Source organism: Miniopterus natalensis, chromosome 8 (assembly GCF_054644295.1).
Source record: "Miniopterus natalensis isolate mMinNat1 chromosome 8, mMinNat1.hap1, whole genome shotgun sequence".
Lineage (NCBI taxonomy): Eukaryota > Metazoa > Chordata > Mammalia > Chiroptera > Miniopteridae > Miniopterus > Miniopterus natalensis.
Genome location: NC_142088.1, coordinates 46,063,396 through 46,088,473, shown reverse-complemented (window position 1 = coordinate 46,088,473; position 25,078 = coordinate 46,063,396). Strand labels below are relative to the sequence as shown.

General features: G+C 38.3%; 1 protein-coding gene across 1 annotated transcript in view; it reads right to left on the bottom strand.

Annotated features, from left to right (window-relative positions):
- The window catches only part of SLC38A11 (solute carrier family 38 member 11), a 53,396-nt gene extending 38,122 nt beyond the window's left edge, over positions 1-15,274 (bottom strand). Inside the window, exons 1-6 of the mRNA XM_087819425.1 lie at positions 15,198-15,274; positions 14,606-14,723; positions 12,777-12,851; positions 7,078-7,212; positions 6,063-6,128; positions 1,784-1,890 (exon numbers count right to left, since the gene is read on the bottom strand). Coding sequence (XP_087675551.1) covers positions 1,784-1,890; positions 6,063-6,128; positions 7,078-7,212; positions 12,777-12,851; positions 14,606-14,723; positions 15,198-15,236 — 540 coding nt within the window. The 5' untranslated portion in view covers positions 15,237-15,274. The remainder of the gene's footprint in view (positions 1-1,783; positions 1,891-6,062; positions 6,129-7,077; positions 7,213-12,776; positions 12,852-14,605; positions 14,724-15,197) is intronic.
- Between the last annotated feature and the right edge of the window lie 9,804 nt (positions 15,275-25,078).

Genomic DNA, 25,078 nt, shown 5'->3' with positions numbered 1-25,078 from the left:
CCTCTGATCTACTGAGGAGCAGAAATATTAAGTAACATTTCCAAGGTCACCCAGCAAGAAAGTGGGAAAGGAGGAACACAGATGTAAGTATCTTGACTCCAGATAAGGACTCCTAACTATCCTACTTTGCTCATTACGATATTTTAGATATTTCAATATGATGCTTTAAAGGGACATTTAGGGAGTAGTCAGGTAAGAATATAGTAGAACATTAGCAGCTTTCATTTCATGAATTCCTTGCCTTCTGCTCTGTGAAGGTAACATTTATGTTTACATTTAATATGTGAATGGAAAACAGTTCAGCCACTTCAGATATTTTACCATAAAAAGTCCCTTTTGATACACTCTTGTTTATTTCTGGATGACTGTTAGGGAAGCAAGGCAGAATAGTCAGAATACTCTGGAATATCATCTCCATTCTCAACTCTACCTGAAAAGAGGGACTTCTTAACTGTGGACACACATCAAACATCACAGTAAAAATTAAAGTTCAATCAACTGTTAGATTTTTAAAAACAGAATATAGAAATATAATATGTATAATTCTTATTAAAATGTTTTCATCAGAATGCTTGGCATCATGTAGGTACAGCACCAATAACATTTTGGGTAAAATACAAATATTCCTTCATAGTAAGGAAATAAAATATAACCAGATAAAGGCTACTCTATGTTGATGAGCATATGTAGTGAGTTGAATAATTATTTGGTTGCTTTCATTAGAAAGAAATCAGCATGTATTTTTAGCAATACAAATCATAAATATTGTCCAAATTCTCAACAATTAATCAATTAACACATTGACATTTGAATGCAATGGATGAAAAATAGGCACAACAGACATTGTAATTTACAAAGAAAATTTTAAGCAAATAAAGTGATTCATCTCTATTTCTAAAGCTGGTTTACTTTTAAATTGTTTAACCTACTCAGCTCTGGTCAGTTTGGCTCAGTGGTTAGAGCATCGGCCCAAGCACCAAAGGGTTTCAGGTTCAATTCTAGGTCAAGGGCACATGCCTGGCTTGCAGGTTTGCTCCCCAATGTGGGCATATGTGCGTGTGGGCGGCAACCAATTAATGTGTGTCCCTCACACATCGATGTTTCTCTCTCTCTCCCTCCCTTCCACTCTCTCTAAAAAAACCCCCAAACCAATGAAAAAATATCCTCAGGTGAGAATTAATAACAATAACAACAATATTGTTTAACCTACTCTCTATAAAAACATTTTTTAGTACATTAAACTTGGTTTAAATATAGTTATTTATATTTTCTAAATGTAAAGTGGCTGTCTGACACTGGTTATAGTATCTACCTCAAAAAAGAAAAAGAGCCCGGCTGTTGTTCCTCAGTGGTTGAGCGTGGACCCATGCACCAAGAGGTTGCCAGTTCCATTGCAAGTCAGGGCACACACCCAGGTCAGGGGCTCGATCCCCAGTGTGGGCTGTGCAGGAGGCAGCTATTTGATGTCTCTCTCTCATCAATGTTTCTGTCTCTCTCTCCTTCTCCCTTCCTCTTTCTCTAAAAATAAAAAAAGATAATCAATAACAGCATATTTTTTTAAAAAAGGACACATTTAGTTCATACTCATCAACTATTTAACCATCTGTTCCCCCAAATAAGCTAAAGATTCAACCACAGTTTACTCTAGCATAATTATAATTAAACTAAAAGAAACTAAAGATAAATGCTGTGATTAAGAACTTGGTCATATAGACAGTAGTTGGACAAAATTAATGCAGATAAGGAAGTACATTTCTACGCCTACTTAAAATGTAAAAATTACCTTTCCAAGCTTCGATATGTCTCGGTACAAGGACAAAGGCAAAATAAAGACTACTGTGGAAAGCACAATAATGAAGTGACGACCAATAAGCAAGTTTTCAGGATCAGCTAAAACACAATAAATGTTATAAAGTGTTTATAGGTATGACACAGTGACACAGCAAATAATGAATTACCAAAATGACTTTAATATTAAATAAAATCTAAAAGACAATGTTTTAAGAGTAAACATGCACTGTGAAACCATGTAAAACTAGAAATAATACACAAAAATATAAATTCAAAGTAACTTAAGGATAAACCTATAGTTCAAATAATGTTAAAATATTTTATATTTAAATGATTAGAATAGCCGCCTTATCAGTTTCCTTATTTTTACCTTTCTTTGTCTCCTTAGAGTACAGAATAATTTTTAACTTAGAAACTACAGAGATCCTTTCCAAAAGCAAAAAAATATTATGTCACTCCTTGTCCAAACCCTCTACTGGCAAAAGTGTTCGTTCAGTAAGTTACACAGGGACAGGGCATTCTCTGAGGCTTTTTTTTTTTAAATCCTCACCCAAGGATATATTTACTGACTTTTGGAGAGAAAGAGAGAGAAAGATCCATTGATCGGTTGCCTCTGGTATGCACCCCGACCAGGGATAGAACTCAAAATCTTCGTATGTGCCCTGAAAGGGAATGGAACCCAGGACAATGCACCAACCAGTTGAGCCAGGGTTTTTCTGAACCTTTTTTGTTTTTAATTCTGTATTTCAAAGAAACTTGAACAGTAAAACTTTAACAAAATTTCAAAAATAAAGATTAAGATACAAATATTCACTAAATTTCTATCCTTTTGTTGAGAATGAAGTCTTTTTCCCTGAAGGAAATGTAGAGAGAAGCAACTTGTGGATAGAGAAGTCAGAAGGAAGCTGGTATACAGCGTCTTAGAGTCTTGGCTATCATAACCAGTAAATGAGAGAGAGAGAGAGGGAGGGAGGGAGAGAGAATGTGTATGTGTGTGTGTGTGTGTGTCTACCATTAAATAAAAAAATTTTAAACATAAATTGAAATATACTTACAAGGATTTATATATATTTTAAAGCTGTGCTAATCACAGTATTTGCATCAGGAGCTCTATATCTATTCCAGTGAAGATACCATTGTTTAAATGTTTTATCCCACATTGAATTCCTTCAGAGATCATGTAGTTATATTTTTGAAATATCTTTAGTGGTACCAAGCCTTTGTGTATTTAATTCTGTGAAGTTTAAAGTCTGTAGAGGCCAAGTCAAATAAGTGAGTGTGATTTTAAATAAAAGCTATTAATCTGAAAAGTGAGACTAATTTTCTTACATGGCTAACAAACTAATTAAAAAGAAAGTTCCAAGATAGGAATTTCAAAATGGCATAAAATTTACACACACACACACACACGAATGGAATAACTAATCATGAGTATTTAACTCAACCATAACTAAACAATCATCATAAAGTTGTGAATTAAAACAATAAAAGTTTTAACTCCCCAAATCCTAAATGCAACTATTTGCGTATTTCTGGTGAATATAATTTGCATTAAATTATCTCTATATCCATTTACCCCTTCAAACCACTCTCTCTGATATACTTGATAGAAAATATGTTTTCTTCACTGGGGAAATTCTAAGGCCTGGAAAAACATGAAAACTGACTGCTATGAATAGCATGTAGGAGCCGCTACCTGCGGGTCTCCATTCGTGTACAGGACATTTCTCACTAATGATCCATAATGAGGTCTATTACCTATACTGACTTTTTAACAGAAATGCACCCAAATAAGCATTCTAAATTTTTAAACAATAGTAGGGAAAATTGAACATTGTAATATTTCAAAAATACCAAAATCATCTAAACATATTACTTCGTACACCAATGTTTCTTATTAGTTTGACTTGTATCATGAATCAAGACTTTGGTTATTTGGAAAAAGTATACACAACTGCCCACAAGACATTGGTGATATATTTCAGGAGAAAAAAAAATCAGGTTTAATGAGGATTTTATCTACTTCTAAAAACACTTTGGCATCATATTAATCTTTGTAAGACATACAGTCATACAGTACAAAATATCACATTCAACAATGTAAAGAAATTGTGATGACTAAAAGGGTGTTCTCTGCTATGTGACCTATATTTTAAAAGTCTTTTTTTTTTTTTTTTTTTTAACATATCTTTATTGATTTCAGAGATAGGAAGGGAGAGGGATAGAGAGATAGAAACATCAATGATGAGAGTCATTGATCGGCTACCTCCTGCAGGCCTCCGACTGGGATCGAGCCCACAACCCGGGCATGTGCCCTGACCAGGACTCGAACCCTGATCGCCTGGATCCTAGGTTGATGCTCAACCGCTGAGCCATGCCCTGGCAGGCAAAAGTCGTTTTTGATGATTATAAGATTAATAGCCAGGAAGGAGGTTTCAAAGGGAATTTAGCCTTATCTATGATGTTTTATTTTTTATGAAGAGCATATACAGGGTGGGGCAAAAGTAGGTTTACAGTTGTTTGTATGGAAAATAATGAAACAATAAATAAATAATAATACAAGAATAAACTCTGTGTTTTGCATACTCACAACTATAAACCTACTTTTGCCCACCCCTATATTTATGTTATTTGTAAAATTAAAAAATCAATAAAAATTAATAATCAAAATGTATCTATCAGGAAGAATTAAAAGTAATTATGGTCTATCCAACTGTACAGTACATATGGTACAGGAGAATACTAAACTGCCAATTAAATGAATATGACTCTGTGTCCCTAATACACTGCTAAAAGAAAGCAGCGTATTATAGAACAAGCTGTACAGTGCTATCTTATTCATATGACTATCTGAAATTACATACATTCTTAAAGCTCTGAAAGTATGCATTAAAAAGGGAAAGGAAGGGAGGAGGGAGGGAAGAAGGGAAGGAATGTTGGAAGGATCGTCCCTACTTGGTTTTCCCAGGAGGAAGTGATTATGAGTATGTTTTACCTTTTCCATTTTGCTTATCTGTACTTTCTAATATTTTCCTAATAAATATGTATTACTTATTAAATGAGAAAATAAAGTAATAATAAAAAAAAATTAATACATGTTCCTTTGAAGACCGTTGGAAAATAACAAAGGAAACAAACAAAAAAATCTTATGGGCCCCACAATGAAAGATAACCACAATTTACACTGAATGTATTTTTTTAAAAGTTTCCCTTATTTATTTATGCAAATGGAAAATTTATATTATTTAGATCATATTGTATATATGGTATTATATTTTCCTATTATTACTTAGCATTTTCTCCACTCACATGATCCAAGTTCATGAAATTATGATTTGGAGGTTGAAGACTAAGACAGAAGCTGCAACTAATTCAGGGTTACAACAATAATAGCCAACAATGCGGGGTAAGCCTGTTGGGGGCAGAGATGTTGACTGTGAAAGGGGGGAGGGCACCTAATGGGAATAGGACCATAGTTGTTTAGTGATTATTCGCCTTACTAACTAAAGATAAGGAGTTTTCCTACAGGCCCTAGGAAACTGGAAGATGTGCTGAAAGAAGATAAACAGAGCTATAAAAGTTGAAGCACCTTGGGGCCTGGATGGGTCTATTGCTCAGAAAAGAAAATGCATTGGAGAACGGACAAAGGACAGTTTGATTTGGTTGCTGTGCCTGGAGCCTGAACCCCCTCGGGGAGTTTACCTCAGAAATGCTGACCATTCACAGGTCCTAGGACCTGGGAACTGGGTTTAAACACCATTGAAAATTAACTACCTTGTTATCTGACTTTAAGATCCTGGAAGGAGACACAGGGACCACAGACCCTGCAGCCATTCTCCCACCCCCCACCCTCCACCTTCTTTCTCTTGCACGCAGCCCTATATAACCAGCCAGGTAATAAGGGAAGGGCAGGGCAGATTTTATGCGGACAAATCCCATTGCTTTTCCATTTGCTGGCAAAAATGGAATAAACGCTCATATTTGATCTTTTTTTTTTTTTTTTTTTTTTTAGAGGAAAGGAGAGGGAGAGAGAGAGAGAGAGAGAAACATCAATGATGAACGAGTCATTGATCAAGCCCGCAACCTGGGCATGTGCCCTGACCGGGAATCGAACCTTGATCGCCTGGATCCTAGGTCGATGCTCAACCTCTGAGCCACGCCTGGCCAGGCTAAACGCTCATATTTGATTCAACTTGCAAATATTTGACTTATAAATTACTATGAACCACATTAACTATAAAAAAATATGTAAAATAAATATATTTACTTACCTCCTTGTATTCTTTGGAAAACTTTGCTCAAAGTGTCTCCAGTTACTATGTTGTAACTTATCATAGCTAAATACATAATTAAAATAATACAGTCATTAACAATTTTCATCTTGAATATCTTCAAAATAATCAGTTACTACTTCCCAAATACTGGCATAATCTTACTACTTTCAAATATATATTTTGATTGCCAATATGTACAACTTTATAAGTAACTAGATAACAAATTTATGGGAGAATATTAATTGCATTAAAAAAAGATTTTCACTTTACAAATTGATTTTTTCCAAGCATCTTTAAATAATAGTGAAGTTTGGTAGTCATTTAAATGTGATTTACTTGTCATTAAAATTCAGTTTCCAAATGTTTTTTTCAGGAATGCATGGATTGTTCAAAGTGAGAAATAATAACAGAAAATTGTAAAGGCCCCAAAATATCTCCTTGTTTAAAAAGTAATATTTTGGGGAAATATATTCTTAGTCTTTGGTGGAGACATAAGAAACTAGTGGTTTAAGCAAACAGCTTCTGTATTACTGGTTTAAAAACTGAAGTCAATGTGGCCATTGTTGAATGTTAACATTTTATTTATTTAAGAAATGCTAAGTGACATTTTCACTATTACGGTACAAACTTTAAGTAGTATGTTGGCCTTTGTATGTGGCTTCCACAAATCCTTAGGTTTTCAAAAATAGTATTTCAGCCCTAGAAGAAATCTATTGTTTCTCTCACTCACTTTTAATCCCAGGTCATTCCACTTTTCACCAAACTATGGAAGCACAAGCATTAACCTACTGCAAATCACTCTCATTTTATTTCAATAAAATACTCAGAAAACCAAACAAAAGGACTAGGAAATAAGGGGGAAATGCCTAAAGAAGTAAACACTTAATTTGGGATATATTTCCACTACTAGTACTCTTTAACGATTATGCAATGACTATTAAAACTATTTTATTCAGAAGTGGCAGTATGTTTATGCAAATAATTGTAATATGCATCTTCACATTCATCTTACCTATAAACGGATACAAAAACTGTAGAACAGAGAGGAGGAGATACCCTGGAAAGCCAAAGGTTTTATTGACCAAAGACTGGTAAGTGTCTGTTCCAGAGAGAGCCCCTCCTTTTATCAACAGAACAAGGGAAAAGTCTGTGGCAAAAATAAAAATTAAACAAATGTTAGATTACATTTAATACAAAGGTTTTTCATGACTTAAATAAAAAGTTTTATTTGACTAAAATAAAAGGGTATTCTTTTTTAAAGAGTTTGATTTAAAGCTATAGTAAATTAGCATGGCAAGCCTTACTTCCTTTCCATAAAACATTACTTTTCATTGAAATGCAAGTATACTTGATATATCCATGCAATGAACTGGACAGAAGAAGGTCCACAGACTAGAATCGAGCATCAGATTTTCATTTTACTTCCTAACTAACCAATGCAAAGGCTAATAATAGGATGTGGCTCCACCAGCCATGAAACAGAATGTAAGTAATCAATTATTTCATAGACATTCAAAATCTGAAGACTGAGAATGAAAAATGCTGTAATCATGCATAAAAATAGATTTATGAGACTCAGATCATTTGTTTTATAGCTACAGTTATAAACTAGTAACTCTATTTTGTGGTTATTATAGTTAAGAGAGTACTCTGAGACTTTTGTTTGAAATTTACAATTTAGAGATTTAAGTTTCAATTTTAGAGTTGAAATTGAAGGCATAAATATATAGATATTATATAATTAAAAGTTAATATCTCTTTTCCCCCTATTTAACTCAGTGAACCTAGTGAATGACATTTAACCTAGGGAACAACAATGCAGTTGTATTGGGTACAGAGCAATGCACAGGGTGTGATTCTTGCTCTTTTCTCTTGCTCATGTTTCCACCACAGGTGATTTCTTTTAGTCCTTTAAATAATTTGGAAATTCATTAAAAGACAAAGATGAAAATACAAATAATTATAGTGTGGCTTCCACCCTAATTCCTTCCCACATCACTGAAACTTCTTTCAAATTCTTCAAAAAGCTCCAAATTAATAAATCCAATTAACATGCCCTAAATCTTAATCTTATTTGCTTTTTCAGTAACATTTTTTTTCCTGTTTACCATTCCCCTCTTTTTCAACCATCCTTCCTTGGCCTTTATGGCATCACTTTTTCTTGGATTTCCTTCTACCTTTTTGGCCACTTATATTCAGTTTTTCACCCGTTTTCTTTTATTCTGAATTCTTGGACATTTTTCTCAATCTTTAAGATGTAGTACTATGATCTTATTCATGTCCATGGTTTCAAATTTCCCACAGATGTCAGTAACCCCCAAATTTGTATCTCTAGCCCAGATTCCAAAACTCCAGATTTCTACAGCTAGCTGCCTAGTAAACACTCTACATTGGAGATCTCATAGACATCTCAGTTTTAAAATATCCAAGTTCTAATTTATACTTTTGTTCCGGAACCTGCTTTTTCATTCATATTTTTCCAACCTGTGAATAGTATAAAGAAAAACTTGAGAATCACCCTGACTTCTCATTATCCATCATCTTCTATGTTCCTTTGGTCACCGAGTCCATTACTGCATCATAAATTATTGAACTGTATCTCTTCATTTCTAATCTTTAATCTGCTTTATTTTAGGGCTTAGGCCTTTATCATATGTAATCTGGATTACTGCAATAACCTCCAAATAGTTTTCTCATCCACCAATCTCACCCCCTACCAAAACATTTTTTTTTTTTTTTAAATATATCTTTATTGATTTCAGAGAGAGGAAAGGAGAGGGAGAGAGAGAGATAGAAACATCAATGATGAGAGAGTCACTGATTGGCTGCAGCCCACAACCCGGGCATGTGCCCTGACTGGAAATCGAACCCTGATCACCTGGATCCCAGGTTGACGCTCAACCGCTGAGCCACGCCCGGCCGGGCCCAAAACATTTTTGACATCTGCTAAGACCTTCTCAACATTCTCCCTTAGATGAGTCTGACCATATCATAAATCTGATCATGTCTTCTGCTGAAAATACTCCAAGGGATCCTCTAATGCCTTTGAATAAAAATCAACTTCTTTTCATAAGGCAGAAAAAGTTGTTTATTAGCTGTGTGACCTTGGGTGAATAACTTGACTTTTCTGAATTATTATTATATTACAATCACAAAAATGCTAGCAAATGCTTACACAATATTTCCTGTGTGCCAGGCCTTTTTCTAAACGCTTTACATATATTAACTTGTTTAATCTTTATAACAATCCTAGGTAGGTGCCATTATTAGCTCCATTTAATAAATGAGAAAAGTCAGGCACAGAAGGTTAGGTAAATTGCCAAACTTCACAGAGCTAGCAATGGAGCAACTGGGATTCAGGTCCTGGCAGCCTGGCCCCCAAATCCATGTACTTAATCAAAATCTCAGCTCTGATGCATGCAACTATAGATCTTGGGCAAGTCATTTTAACCGTTAAAATTCTGATTCCCTCCTCCATAAAATTAGAATGTGAATACATGCTTCACGGAGTCAGAAGGATTAAGTATAGTGGTAGCTTTATGCTCAGCATCTAGCCAGTCCTCAGGTGCTGAAGCCATTCATGAGAGCCTTCATATGGCACTGCAAACTCTACCAGCGTCTCCCTCCACTTACAAACATCAACCCTACACTTCAGCCAGACTGCATATTTACACAGTTCTCTTTTGTATTTCCACATTTCCATCTGCTTAGAGTAACCTTCCATTTTCTTTGCTCACTCATACATTTTCATAAACACTTAGTGGAGGCATCTTGTCCTCTCCCAAACACGCCCACTCCTTTGAGGCTGTGTTAAATGCCAATGGCCCCATAACCATGCACATATTTTATTACGGTATTTTAGATGAATTATTGCAACTATGTACTTTTGTCTGCCTGACACACTACACAGTGAGCTTCATACACGCCGGGATAATGCTCTTCATTGCTACAACGGCAGCAGTGTCAGTAAATATTATGGGCTAGAAAATCTAGGAAGAGCTTCACAGAAGAGTTGAGTAGTGCCTTCAAGGATGAATAGGATTTCACCGAGTAGAGAAAGAAAAGAATGTCAAGCTGGGGGACTACCCATGAAAGCATATTCTGTATGTGAGGAAGGAAATAATCCAGAAGAGCTAAAATTTAAGGTCCACACCTGGCGTATTGGTGACGGGGTGAAAGAGAGGTTTGAGTAATTAAGGGCTGTGACTACACTATGAAGGAATCTGAATGCAGTATTTTTGTTGTTGTTGCTGTCATTATGGAGTCTTGGAACGCTTTGCTTTGGGGATGAGTGGGTAACAGTGATCAGGTCAAGGTTTTATAACGATAACTCTTGCAGCAATACAGAGGACTGATCAGAAAGCAGACAGATGCTAAAGGCAGCAAAACAGCAACTTATTGGCCAAAGAAGACAATCAATGATAACCTGAGTGACAGAGAGGAAGTAACCAATTTCACAGATGTTGTTAATTATTGGGGAAGAATTGCATGCTTGGAGTGAGAATGCCAAGGTTCATAAAAGTTCAAAACGTATTGCTTGAAGTTAACAACTTGCTAAGAACTAAGTCAATGAAAAATGTAAATGATTTCATCTCCTTGTAAAATACAGGCTATAAATATATTATCTTAAAAGTTCTGGGAATCTCAGATATCAATCACTATAACATTTTGATCTCATTTTAAATATATGATATATAAATTTTAGGTAATCCACGAATCAGTCTGTTATTCAACACAAAAATTTTATTTTAAATCATTTTGTATGCTTGGTCAATAAAAACTATTTTACTCTAATTGACAAATAACAAAATCTTAGAGCAATTTAAAATAAAATTATTTGTTGCAAATAAAGAAAAATTTAATATTATATCCCACTTGTAAATTTTGCTCTTAAAAGCCTAATTAAAAAACAAACTGAATCATCGTCTCTACAATTTCTTTGCTTTTGTGTGGTTATCCTTTATTCATCAAAATTATTTAAGGATTTTGATCATATAACTAAATTAAGAGGTAACTAATTTCTAGCAGTTAACTTTGCAATGTATGACTTTGCAAAGACTACTCATAGTGATTGCTGTAGGTTTATATATAGTATTAGTTGAAAAAGTTATTCACAGTATAACTTATTTGTTTATAATAGGATCTACCTTTAGTAAACTGTTCATTCTCCTCAAGTTTTGAATTCTTCTAGGTGATCTATATATTTTGATTTATTTAACGTGCGTAAACATTTACAAAGCACTTAAATAAGGCACGGTTATTATGCCTGGGTGGAAATTAATTATTTGTCAGTGCTGATTGACTGGGAAGCAGGAAATTAGAAATTACAGGGGTAAATCCTTGAATGGGATTTTGTAGTGTGATAAATGCTCTTACAAACAGAATGCAATTTTTAAACACCAGCAACTATGAATGAGCACCAAGTTATGGATCCCACATTACTGCGTTACAAATTAAGCTACAAATGAAGGGCTGTGGAAGCTAAAAGCAGCTTAGGTTTTGGGTGGTGAGAAGGCAGGAGGAAGGGAGCCCAGTGCCTGCAGAGCTCTGACTTTGGGGTCTACTGCACGCTTTCCGCTCTCTTCCTCGGTCTGAGGCAAACAGCAGTTCCAGGCTGGGCGTGGAGCCTGAGGGTTTATGAGAGACAGCGTCTTGGTCTCCAGAAACAGCTGAGAGAGATTCCCGGGCAAGGGATCTGGGGGAGCGCTCCCCGGAGAAGGGGAGTGAGAGGATGGGGGGGAGAGCCCAGCAAGGGCGAGGTCCCAGGTGGAGGCCAGCTGCTGCCTAGCCCTGCGGGGGTGTCACTCTGGAGCTCTAACTGCACCACCCTGGGATCCCTCCTGGAGCCAAGGTTCCTACCTCAGTCGGTCATTGGCTGAAGGCCGTGGGGAAGAGGCATCTGGGGGTCACAGCCTCGCAGGAAGGGGTGGCACTGAGGCCCAGGTCAACACTATGGGGAAGGGGGCAGCGGAGGTGTTTTGCATTCCCTGGTAAAAAGGCATCTAGGTGACTACACCCAGCAGCCACCGTAGCAGCAACCGCGGGAGGTGGCGTCTTTTCACAGTGATCCTGTGGTAGAGGAAAGCCCTTGTGTTTGTCGTGACTCGAAATTGGTGGGATGACAAGGACAACAGGAAGAAGAGCTGATTATGAGTTGCACAGTCTGCACTCCGACAGGGAGCGGCAGAACGTGGTGTGAATGAGCATGTGACACGAAAAGAGGAGGCGGGAAAGCAGCAGTACGGAAGGTCCTTATCGCCGGCTGAAAGACAGCGGCCGGCGGGAGCCGGGCAGGCGCAGGCCAGGCGGCGCCAGGGCTCTCAGTGCACCTGCGGCCCCAGCTGGACAGGGCCGCTCGCTGATGTGCGCCTGCCCCCGTCGCTGTGGGGAAGACGTCCCCAGCACAGCTGTCTGAGCTTGAACCCGCCTTTAAGCTGACTTTCCCACCTACCACTTTCTGCATCAAGTCAAAGGCACATGAGAAGGATTTAGGCTTGGTAATACATAATGCTTTGCTAATCTGTTCAGAGGATTGGCAAGAAAAGTAAATCTCCTCAGACGTAAGTATAAATTCTTTAGGCTTCTTTGATCCTGTAAAATTAGTAAATTCAATTACAGGGTGTGTGTGTGTGTGTGTGTGTGTGTGTGTGTGTGTAAAATAGTCCTTGTGCAATTTAAGTTACAGGAATGGGCAGTTACGTAGTATTTTACCTGTAACATATGAAACCCAGAATAAAAGCAATATTCCCAGAGGAAAGCCAGCTTGCTTCATTGAATACGGCAGTCCTGAAAAACATGAATGCCCCCCCGGCACGTTAATGAAACAGAAATACAGAAGGGGGTTCCCAATCCCTACATAGAGCAGGCTAAGTAAATTGACATGTTTGTATGACATAATCGTGAACAGTGCATATGACTACAAAACTTAAACGTCAATATATTAACACGTATTTTAGAATAAAATGTTGTAAGTTAAGGACATGCCAAGAGAGCAAGTTTATGAGGCAATACATAAGAATAAGAAAGAAGCCAGTGAAAAAGAGATGCCAGTTCACACATGTTCCCCTCAGGGTGAGGGGACCATGTGACCTAGAATGTGGAGAGTAAGGACCCTAAGCTTTCTTCACATGCTACTGGGAAAGCAGAGAGGGTAAAAAGAGCACAGGAGGGTAATGGGACAGGAGGAGTCAAAATGGGCAACCGTGTCAGAAAAGGAGGGGGAAAGTATTTTTATTAAGCTGAAGGGAGTAATATGAAATGTTTTCTTACGAATATTTTGGAAAATGAACAATTTTAGATTATGGACAATAAAATATTTTAAATAAAATATTTCCACCCAGAATTTTTACTCTCTGAGAAAGTTTCCCTTTAAAAAAATCTTCTGAGCAGATTAAGAGGTACTTTAAATGCTGCTGACAGGGATCAGCTTCAAGTGTTCACATCAGGAATTAATTCTGGAATTCTGCCAACTATAGCTGCCCACACCTCTGTGATACACAGAGGCAAGATTTCAAACAAGTCTTGGACCCTTTTTGCTGTTACTTTGCCTCAGCTTCCTCCAGTTGCTGTACCATTTAAAAAGAAAAATATCTATATGTGGAAACAAGTAAAATAAAAAACACATCAACTTGTTAAAGGTAAGAAAAGTAACTCACTCCAGAAAAATATTCAATGATGACTGTGACTAAAATGTCAAAACCTCACAAGAAAAAAAATAATATTCTCAATGAGTAGAGGAGGATTCTGTTTTGTCCCTACTTTTTCTTAAATTGGGTGTTTTCAAATAACAAAAAGAATAGTAAGGATGGAAAAAAAACTACCTTTCTTACTATAACGCAATGCACTTAATTTTGTCATAATTTTCCCCTTGCTTCAAAGTGAGAAAATATGAGCTGCTCATTTCTTTCAATTATGATTTGGCTCCTTTGTTAAAAAAAATCATATGCACTTTTATTTAACCAATTTTTATTTATTGATTAAATGATATTTAAAATTGATATAAATTAATAAGTTTGTACTTTAAATTTAACACTATATAGACAGGTAGGAAACATTATATGGATTTAATTTTTCACAAGGTTGTTATGTTTTCACATTAAATTTTTGTACCTCTAATACTTGCAAATATCTGGAGGTTTTACACCTCTAGAAGGTCATAAAAAAGTGATTTAAGTAATGATGGTGACTTCAGGAAGAGGCAAAAAATAAATTAGATAACATTATCAACTGACCAGGCAGCCTATGATAAAAACCCTTTCAGCACCTCTCATAGGAAGCGACACCTAACCTAACATGTGAAGGATGCTCTCAGCTGTAGAAGGAGCGTGGGTCAAACCCAATCTTCAGGAGAAAAAAGGGACTGATATGATGCCCACTGTTACACTGGAGAAAATGGAAAGCTTTTATGGAAGAAAATTACCAACTTATCATTTAAGATCTTTCCTGTAAAAAATTTACAGTAAACACTAACAACATAAAAAGAGTCTTAAATTTGGCCTTTTCATTTAAAATTAAAAAGACGACAACAAAGCAACACGCACCTATGACACCAGATCCTATAATAGAGTTGACAACATTGAAAACAGCAGCAGACTGACGACAAGTTTTCCCTTTATGCTCGTGTTCAGAAACGAGGATTTCTTTGTCATCTAGATCGCTCTGTTAAATATATAAAATGGACAATGATAGATAAAATTAGACAAATACTTACTAGCTCGAAAACCAGAAAACTGTCAAACAAATATGCAATGGAGTCGCCTAAGAGGGAATCAGGAATGGTACTAAGCAACGTCAATCCCGAGAAGAAAACAATGACGAGGTAACAGAGTAACAATAACAGCTGGCAGCTCAACAGAGCTTTGCAACCAGCTCCATCCCCGGGCGCCCGCTCCCGGCGCCCCGGGCTCCCGGGCTGCGCGGGATCCCGGAGCAAAGGGTCTGTTAGGGAGCCAACGATGTGATTTTTGTGAAAGTTAAGGGGTTACGTTAAAAGTGCCTGCCAAGGGGGGGGGGAAGAAAAAAAAAGTCAGATCAAGGCAAAACTTTTTCTGCCCGAGAACTTTCGGGGGTGCTAAAGCGGGCCCCGCGGGAAGGTAAGCCGACCTGGGGAGCCGCCCCCGCCTCCAGCTCTACCTGCGGCGGGATGACGGGCTGCTGCCCCTGGTAGCCCATGGCAGCGCCTGGGTCCGTCGCAGGTGGAAGGGCGGCGACCGGGGTACCCCACTCTCGCCCGCCCGGCGTCCTCCGCGACCTCTCGCATCCGGGCTCCGCGGGGCGGGAAAGCTCCGCCAGCCCGGCGGTTCCTCCGCAGCCTCGGGCCCCACCCCCGCACCCCCCGCACCGCCGCCGCCTCCGCCTCCTCCGCCGCGGGCCGCGCCTCGCAGCTCACTGGGCTGCCGGGGCCCAGGGCGGTTTCCTCCGGGACCAGCCAAGGCAAATACCCCTTCCTCCCAGGCGGAGATGCTACGGATGCTTGTAGCCCCCCTCCCCCCCCGCCCATCCCCTCCCCGCCCCCGCCCCCGCCGCGCAGTACAGTTTGTTGTGCCCACGGTGCCCGCCCAGGCTGTAGGGTGGCCTCACTTTAGCCCATCCCCAGGTTAGCTGCTCCCTGGGGGGGCCGCCCCTCCCCCCGGAGCGTCGGGTCCTCCCCGGAGCGTCGGGTCCTCCCCGCACCTCCTCCATGGCGGGCAGCGGGACGCGCGGAACCCGGGCAGGTCAACACAGGTAACGACCTGCAGCCTGGAGTGTACTCAGATGTTACAGTGTTTGAGGCAGAGGACAAATGCGTATTAAAACTGCACATAAGCGGTTTTATTGGGTTTGTCTTAGCCCCAGGTAAAGGTCATGGAGCCAGACCTGCAGGAACGCAGAGGGCCTGAAACTTTTTACCGTGTTGTGCAATTACGTAGATAGCATATTAGGCTCATGGAGGATTGTTACTTTTCTTCATTATTTGGTTACAGTCCAGGCTACGTTGACCTCTAAGAGCATCTAGCTCTCTTAGAAATAACCAGAGAGGGATCTCTCTTGGCAGGAGTCTGAATTTATCAAGCTCTTCCCGATGGCCAACCTGACTCCTTTGTGACATTGTTAAGATTCAAGTTTGGCTGAGTAGAGAGAGGAAAACTTTCAGTCCACATCCCTAGGGAAATTACTTTTTCCTCAGCCTTGGAAAGGCGTCTGAAGAGGGGTATAATTTTGTTTTTTTGGTATAAAATGGATGCTTGATATTCTCTATAATATTAGGTTGTTGGTTTAGCTGCTGTAACAAGTAGAGCCTTAGTATGCAGTGTCTCAAAGAAGATAGACCTTTCTGCCGCTCTCTTTTTTTAACTTTCCAGAGGCAGAGGTCTTCAGTCTTTAGAGGTCTGGAAGGGCTCAGATACTTTGGGCTCAATAATCAAAATGTATTCTTTCTTTTTTTTGCATTAATCATCTTACAAAATCATTCTTGTAACTATCTTCTGTGATCTATATCTTACTCATTATCAAGGGATATCTTATTCATATGGTACCATGTTGTTATTATTTCATAGTTTAGGTATTTTTGTTATTTTCTAACTGCAATTATTAGCATTATGTAAAGCCATTATAATACCATTTCTGGTTAGAAGTCAGGGGGAATGGGGCACTGAGGAATGAGTTTAAATTAGTGTGACTATAAGCCCTGGTTTGTCCAAGACAGTCCTGGTTTAGGCTTTTTGTCCCAGTGTAATTATGACTAGCATCTTTTGTATTCTCAAAAATGTCCTAGTTTGAATGATCAGTTACAATATTATGCAGCAAAGGCACATGGGGGATAATAGTGCCATCTGATAACTGCCTAGCACTTCACAGTTTTCTCTAGTGGAGTCCAAGCTGAGAAGAAGAGGAAGATCTAAAAACATGGATTTTTTATTAATTTTTGAGTTGATATAGTAGGTAAGACGTTTCAACTTAGGAATTAAAAACACACACACAAACACCTATGTTTTATTCAAAGCTTAAGGGATCTTGGCAAATTGTTTAACTTTTTGAGTCTTGATTTCTTTATTTGTAGAAAGGAAAGAATAACAGTACCTCTTTCATAGCAGTAGCTGTGGGAATTAAAGGTGATAACCTATTTGTATTAGTTTCCTATAGCTGCTGTAACAAACTACCATAAACTTGGTGACTTAAAACAGCAGACATTTACTCTCACAGTTCTGGAGGCCAGAAGTCTGAAATCAAGGTATCATCAGAGCCATGCTCTTCCTGAAATCTATAGGGAGAAACTTTTCCTGCTTTTTCCTAGCTTCTTGGTAGATTGCCAACAATCTTTGATGTTTCTTGGCTTGTAGATCCATCACTTGAATATTCCATCTCCACATGCCATTTTCTCTGTTTTTTTTTTTCTCACATGCTCTTCCCTCTATGCATGTCTGTGTTTGTGTCCAACTTTCCCTTTTTATAAGGACACTAATTATATTGGAATTGGGCCCATTCTAATGACCTCATGTTGACAACATCTGCAAAGACCCAATTTCTAAATAAAGTCACATGCTGAGGTACTGGGGTTAGAACGTCCACATATCTCATTTTAGGCACACGATTCAATCTGTAACACTATTTAAAAAGAATTCAGCTAGCCCAGCCGGGCATGGCTCAACTGTTGAGCGTCGACCTAGGATCCAGGCAACCGGGGTTCAATTCCTGGTCAGGGCACATGCCTGGGTTGCGGGCTTGATCCCCAGTCGGGGGTGTGCAGGAGGCAGCCGATCAATGACTCTCTCATCATTAATGCTTCTATCTGTCTTTCTCCCTCTCCTTTCCTCTCTCTGAAATCAATAAAGATATATTTAAAAAAATAAAAAGAATTCAGCTAATTGCTTGGGACATAGTAAGTTCTCAGTAAATGTTTGCCGCTGCTATATCCAAACAGAAAAGTACTTTGTTAGGCCAGAATTGTATAATGTAGAGGGAGTTTTGGCTACAGTCTACTATTTGGGTCTAAATAGCTGTTCTTCTTTCTTCCACGATGATAGAGCCTCTGATTTTTATCTGGACCACAGCCACCTAAAAGGATGAATGAAATTCACATCTTCACTTGCTGCTGGTTGTGGTTAAGTTCTGACCAAGAGACTGTAGGTAGAATGTATATCCTTAAAGAGAAGGTTAATACCTTTACTTCTCTTTTGCTTCTTACTACTAGCTGAAGCTTTATCCTGGATCAACCAACCACCTGTTGGGAACTTCATATTGAAGATAGCTGAGTAACAAGACAGAAGGTGCCTGGGTCCCTGATGGATATGCTAGATCTGGATTGTTCAGGTAATGTGAGAAGGAAAATAAACTTTCATCTCATTTAAACTACTGTTATTTGGGATTTTCTGTCATTTACAGACAAATCTAACCCTTATTAACAACTCCTATGGGTACCAAGACTGTGGTTCTAATAGTCAAAAGGATTCTAAACTATAACACCCAGCCCTTCACTCTGTGCTCTGTATAATTGTGGACTGTCTATGGGAATGAAAACGATCATACTTATATTGTTCTTGTTGGTGATGATGATTTTATTTCTTCTCTGAACTTAGCATAGTGACCCATATAATTACTGCTGCTCATTAAAAATGTACCAAGTAGAAGAAACAATCTCAAGAGAAATCAGTTAGTAAAAAGTCTTGTTGTTAAGAAAGAATGAGTTTAATGTGGCCAGAAATAAGGGCCATCAGGAGAACATTTCAGTAATGAGATTATGACTCTCATTTCCCTCTTGGGTATCTGAGAAACTGAGAAAGGCCTGGCTCATCTCCATTTATTAATGCAACCCGAATATTGAAAAAACTAAGGAAATTATAGAAAAGTGACAAACAGTTGTGACGCAGTTTTAAATGTTTTTGTTTAACAAATTAATGCTCTGCTTTTAATTCCCAAAATATTCACATGATAATTATAGGATATATTAAAATATATTTAATCATAATGCATAACAGTGGGATGGTGTTTTAATGTTTAAAATTGATTATGGGGGACAAAATTTAATCTTTTCAATATATGTCTGTAACTGTATGTATAACTTAATTTAGACTTAAGGTCTAAATCTGCGACTCATTAAGCATTAAAGTCTCAAGCCAAATGACCATTTCAACCACCTGTGACAGGCACTGCCTATCTTACAAATGTTTAGTAGACATATATTTTAAAAGATGCCCAAAATACTACCAATTGAAGGTAAAGATTATCCACTCACGTTTCAAGAGGATTATCCACTCATCCTCTATAAGGAAGGGGAAAAATATCCTAGGCTCCATTGCACAGCCCCACACCAGTCACATATCTGGAAGCTCATAGGTGCTAACTAGAAAAATAGTGTATGATCCACTGGGTATGCTCACTTTTTTTTTTTTTAACATTACTAGTTATAAATAAAGTTTTTGTGTATAGCACTCTATTGTTTCTGAAAACAAGATATATTAGCTCTGTACTTGGGAACCAACCTTTATTAAATGATGAATAACTTGAGTAAGTTACAAATTTACAAATTTAATTTGTAAACTTAACATCTTAACCTTGAATCTAAAACACGAACTATATAGGTACAAGATAGGAGTATATGGGTTATCTAAAACTCATTTCAAAACAATTTGGTGTTTTTAATTAACAATGAGTTTAAAATGATTCAACAGAGTCATTGAAAAAAGTCTACTACAGCCTTAGGCAACAGTACTTGAAATATATTACACCGAACAAGGAAAGTGGTAATCCAGGCCATCTGTGTTGGTTATACCACACATGCATAGATTATTATTTTCAGCTATGGAAGCCACAATTTTGAAAATTTGCAGATAAACTGGGACATTTTCAGAAGAGAGGGATCAGAATAATGAAAGGTCTCCTGAATCTTTAAATAGCTGGAGGATATAAGAGTCAGGCAGTTAAGGGTTTATTCAGTATAAGAAACAGCTTTGTAATCTACCTAGAGCTATACTGGGGTAACTTGAGTGGTAAATTCGTACTGGAAATATTTAAACATAGGCATGACCACTGGGCAGGGACGTTGTATTTAGTCTTCTTGGGGATGATGAAGGATAGGAAAGGGACTGGGTGTACTTTGCTTGCAAATAAGAGAAACTTACTTGAGCTCCTTAGAAATGAGGAGGAGGAGTTGTTAGAAGTATTTATGTACTGGATCTAGGACTAGAAAACTTGGCAGGACTCCTGATAGCCCTGGATGTTTGCGCTCTCTGTCTGTCACGGCCAGCTGATCTTTACCTTGCAGAATTTTGGCTTCTCTCTGTAGATCAGTGAGTTCTTTCAGCTGACCAGCTAGCCACTCATTTCTCCTAGGTGAATTCCAGAGAAAGTGAGTTTGACGTGCTCAGCTAAATACCATCACCTCTGTTGAGCACAACCTTTTGAACCACATCTCCTCTTGGGTGGCTGCCAGCCTAGGAATGAAATACCATCACCTCTGTTGAGCACAGCCTTTTGAACCACATCTCCTCTTGGGTGGCTGCCAGCCTAGGAATGAGCTTTCCTTGGGTTAGCTTCCAGTCCCTCATCCAGTCAATGGTCAGGCCATTGGACCAGCTGCTGTGGTTTACCTGCCAAGCACTGGCGAATAGGACTGAGGAAAACAGTTTGAATGCAGGGTGGGCTTGGACAGTGACTTGAACCATGACCCATATAAATGGGAACACTATGTAGTTTTAAGTTTCCTCTGGAATTTGTAATTCCCTAATGATGCTAGGTAGGGTCTGAGTTGGACTTTGATCGTTGAAAGTAAGATAAGAGGTTATGGCAGTTTCTAACCTGGGAAATAAAGCAGACCATGTATTATTGGGGTAAATAAAATAAGAAAAAGGGTATTGAAAATTGATAAAGGTAGCTTCTAGGTAGTTTTATTATTATTTCTCATTATTTTTTCATTTTGTAATTGCCTTTTACTACATACTTTCCTCCTCTGAGCTGGAGAGATATCATGGGTATATTCGACCAAAAAAAAAAAAAAGTTCTTGATTTGCAAAGATGTGAAATGTTTATTTGAAAATATGAAACATTATTAGAATTTCATGAAGTTAAAAATAATATGTTGTCATAAGTGGCTTTATTCTTATTATTGACTGATTTCTCCATATAGAAAGCCATGAGGGAAAATAAAAGCAAGAATGAAGAAGCAAGGCACCTTTTTTTAAAATCTTTTTTTTTTTAAAAAAAGCCATTTGGTTTTAGTTTCGGTTCTTTTTGCTGTAATTTCCCCTTTCTCAGCTGTGTTCCTTTCTCACAGCTATTCCAACCTATTTGCTCAACATGAGACTCTATATCTAAGAAGTTTTCTAGGAAATTGTCAGTGTAAACAAAGTGGCCTCTTGCCAAATAGGCAGTAAAGAACTCAGCTTACTTATAAGAAGCAGTTTTAAATGAGTATGGGCAAGACTAATAATTCATGTCCGTTTGTTCTAAATACTTATACCTTCTTCAATGTAACGTCCAAAAGGGCCTCCCTAAGGGTTGGAGCTGGAGCAGTGCAGGCGAGCAGCTGCGTTCTCACGACCTTGCTTCATAGGGACCTGACCCTAAGTGGTGGGAAGCACGGGACAGCAAAGCCCTCATGTTGGCCTGGCCTTAAATATCCCCACTACAAAGGCAGAAAAAATGGTAACTAAATAATATAAAACATACTGCAAGTAAAATGTAAATTATCTAAAGAGAAGGAACCGTGGATTTAGAGATTGGATTTAGAGAATAGTAGCAACTACCAGAGTAAGTAAACCATAAGAAGACTGTGTGTGTGTGTGTGTGTGTGCTTTAAAGTTTAATTGTAAAAATCAGAGAACCTTTAGTGTGTAGTATGGCCTACTAAAAACCCTGTAAAATTTCCCCTTGGGGGAAAAATAAGAGTAACCTAATAAGTTTAATGTATACCTTATCCCAACCCCCTCCACACACACCAAACTAAATGGGGGGAAGGGGTAATGAAAATAAATCATATACACAGTCTTTCCCTTTAACTTAAATAAATAGCCAGTTGCTATCAGGGCGCTGTAACTCTAGTTAGAGGGAAAACAACTACATTTTAAAATACATTTTTATTTACTCTAGTTAGAAGAAATATTTCTCTTTTAGAAATTCCTTTTGCAATAATCTAAGTATCATATGACTATACATACTTGTATTATGTATCTTTTGTTATCTATTCTCCAATATTTATGGGAAAAGATAGGATTAAAAGTAAGGTTGAAAAATGAAATGGAAAACACAACAAAATCTGAAATTATTATCGCATAATCCACTTGTAATGGTTACTGTGTTAGTCCACATGATCTCCAGTCACTTTGAGGTAAGCTACTAACTGACGTTTTTTGTGTGTGTGATGTGTCTCAAGGGAGGCAACTTAACTCTTTCAGTGATTTCAGTGATGATAAAAATATTCACAGTCAGAGAAACATGGTTTTTAGTAGTTAAATGATTCATAATTTATTTTGCAAGATCTAGTGCTATAGCCCTCAAAGAAGTTGGCATTCAGGTCCTGGGAGCAGTGTTGCGGAGAGCTCAGATCTAGACTTCCCTGTAGTCAGTTTGGCTACATAGTGTCTAGAGAGTTGCATTTGGGCCTAGAGGATGGTGGAACATTAAAAACTTCTCTCACCATGTCACCAGCCAGTCCAGACAGAGTCCACCTCAGACCTGCTAAACCCTTTTGTTTTTGCTCTTCTCTCTCTCTCTCTTTTATTTTTTACTTTTTACCTCCCCAGTCTCCTCAGTCTATTCTTCCTTTCTCGCCCTTCCCAGAGACTAGATTCCATTCTGGATGTAGTGACGGTAAGTCTTCTGTTTCCGTGCAGAGTGGAACGAGAAAAGGCTCATGTCACCCAGGACGTTAACTGCTCCCTGCGGCCTAACTCGCGCTCAGCTTCCATCTGCTCTAAGACTCTCTTCACCATTCTAATTACTAATATCTACCCCTAGTCCTACACACATTTCAAATAAAGGAGCGCCCGCATTTGCATTTTAACAAAATGACTTCCTAGTCAAAATCCATCGACCGAAGTGGTGGAACCTTCAAGGTTTTCTAGGCACCCTGACTGGGACCGGCGGTGGGGGTGGGGGGCCGGGATGGTTGGTGGTGCTACTTGGGCTGTCTCAGGCTTGATGGACACAGCAAACACTGTAATTAAAACCCAACATTACTTTTGTTTCTCACTTCTCTTAAAATTTATCAGTGAGAAAGCGTTCCTTTGTTACTGAATGGTATTTCCAACAGCTCCCGTAACAGTTCAAAGAGTCTGAGGGGCTCGATTTAGTAACTCGAGTTTTCCAGGGAAGCAGGTGGGCGCCTGTGGTTTGGGAGGCAGTGGGAGGACTGGTTGGCTTCTCTCTTCCTTCACCCCCTTTCCCTCATTTTGTCAAACTCAGAATTTGGTATTTCTGGCATTTGAGAGTCTGGGAAAGGCTTCTATGAAGACTTACTTTTCACTATGCATGACTGGTGTCATTGTAAACAAGCTTCTGCTTTCTGGGCTTAAAAAAAAATGAAGCTTTGTTCTCCTCTTGTGAGTTGATTTCATGGGTTCTGAAAACTCGGACATCACCGATGGTATCAGTTCAAGTTACTGTCATTTTACCCCAAAAGTTGTTTAAGCCCTCAAAGCTCCCGGGAATCTGGTGGTCCACATTTTAAGTGTATGCTCTCTAAGTTTTGAAAAAGATACACATCCTTGTAATGATCTTGCCAAGCAAGATATCGAATACTCCCAGCTCCCCAATAAAGTTCCCTTCACAGTCAGTCCTCCCACCCCGAGCCCAAGCCACCACCAGTCTGCTTTCTGGCATTATTGATTAGATTTTCTTGCTATAAAACGCCAGTGAAATAAAATCATATGTTTTCATTTGTGTCTGGTCATTAAATTAGGGTAACAATTTTGAGATTCACCCATGTCATTTCATTCATTTTTGCTGTTGAACAGCATTCCATTGAAACTGATACAGCACAATTTGTTTTTACCAGTTTACTTGTATATTTGAGTTGTTTCCAGTTTTCAGCTATTATGAATAAAGCTACTGTGAGTATTCACATACAAGTCTTTGTATGGACAAATGTTTTCTCTTAGTGAATGCTCAACGGTATTTTGGGGTAATATGGTAAATGGATGCTTAGTTTCATAAAGTGCGGCACCACTTTACACTTCCATCAGCAATGTACGAGTGTTCCAGTTCCACATCCTTTCTACGTGTGATGTTGGCAGCTTAAAAATATTGGACCATCTAGTCAATACATAGTGATATCGCATTTTAATTTTAATTTGCATTTTACTGCTGACTTATGACTTGGGCTTCATACGTCTTCTTTTATGAAGTAACTTTTAAAATATTTTGTCTAAACATGGTACCCAGGATACAAAAGACCCTCAATAAGTATTTGTTGAACTTATATAAACTGAATACAGAAAATACATCTCGCCAATGGATTTGAGTTAAGTTTTAAATCATTCCTTGGTGTTTATGACTTACTGAGCAAGTTACCAAAGGAGAGAGCTAAAGCTAATTCTCAAGAATTTAAAAGAAATTGTCCATTCCCTTCTATGTTCCAAATATGGTCTCCAGGTCATTTGCCCAAGGTCGCGTAGGTAGTTAGCAGCAGAAAAAAGATTAGAAACCACATTTTCTTTTTTTTTAATTTTATTTTTCACTTACAGTTGAAATTCCATATTATTATTATTATTATTATTATTTATTGTTGACACTATTAGAGATGTCCCCCATTTTCCCCCTTTGTCCATTTCCACTCAACCCTCATCCCCTAAAGGCCATATTATTTTATATTAGTTTCAGGTGTACCGTATAGTGGTTCGACAATCATATACTTTACAAAGTGATTCCCCCCAGATATTTCCAGTACCCACCAGGCACCATGCATAGTTATTACAATATTATTGACTGTATTTCTATGCTGTATTTTACATGCCCGTGACTATTTTGTAATTACCACTTTCTACTTCTTAATCCCTTCACCCTTTCCACCCAGCTCCCCTGCCCCCCTTCCCTATGGCAAC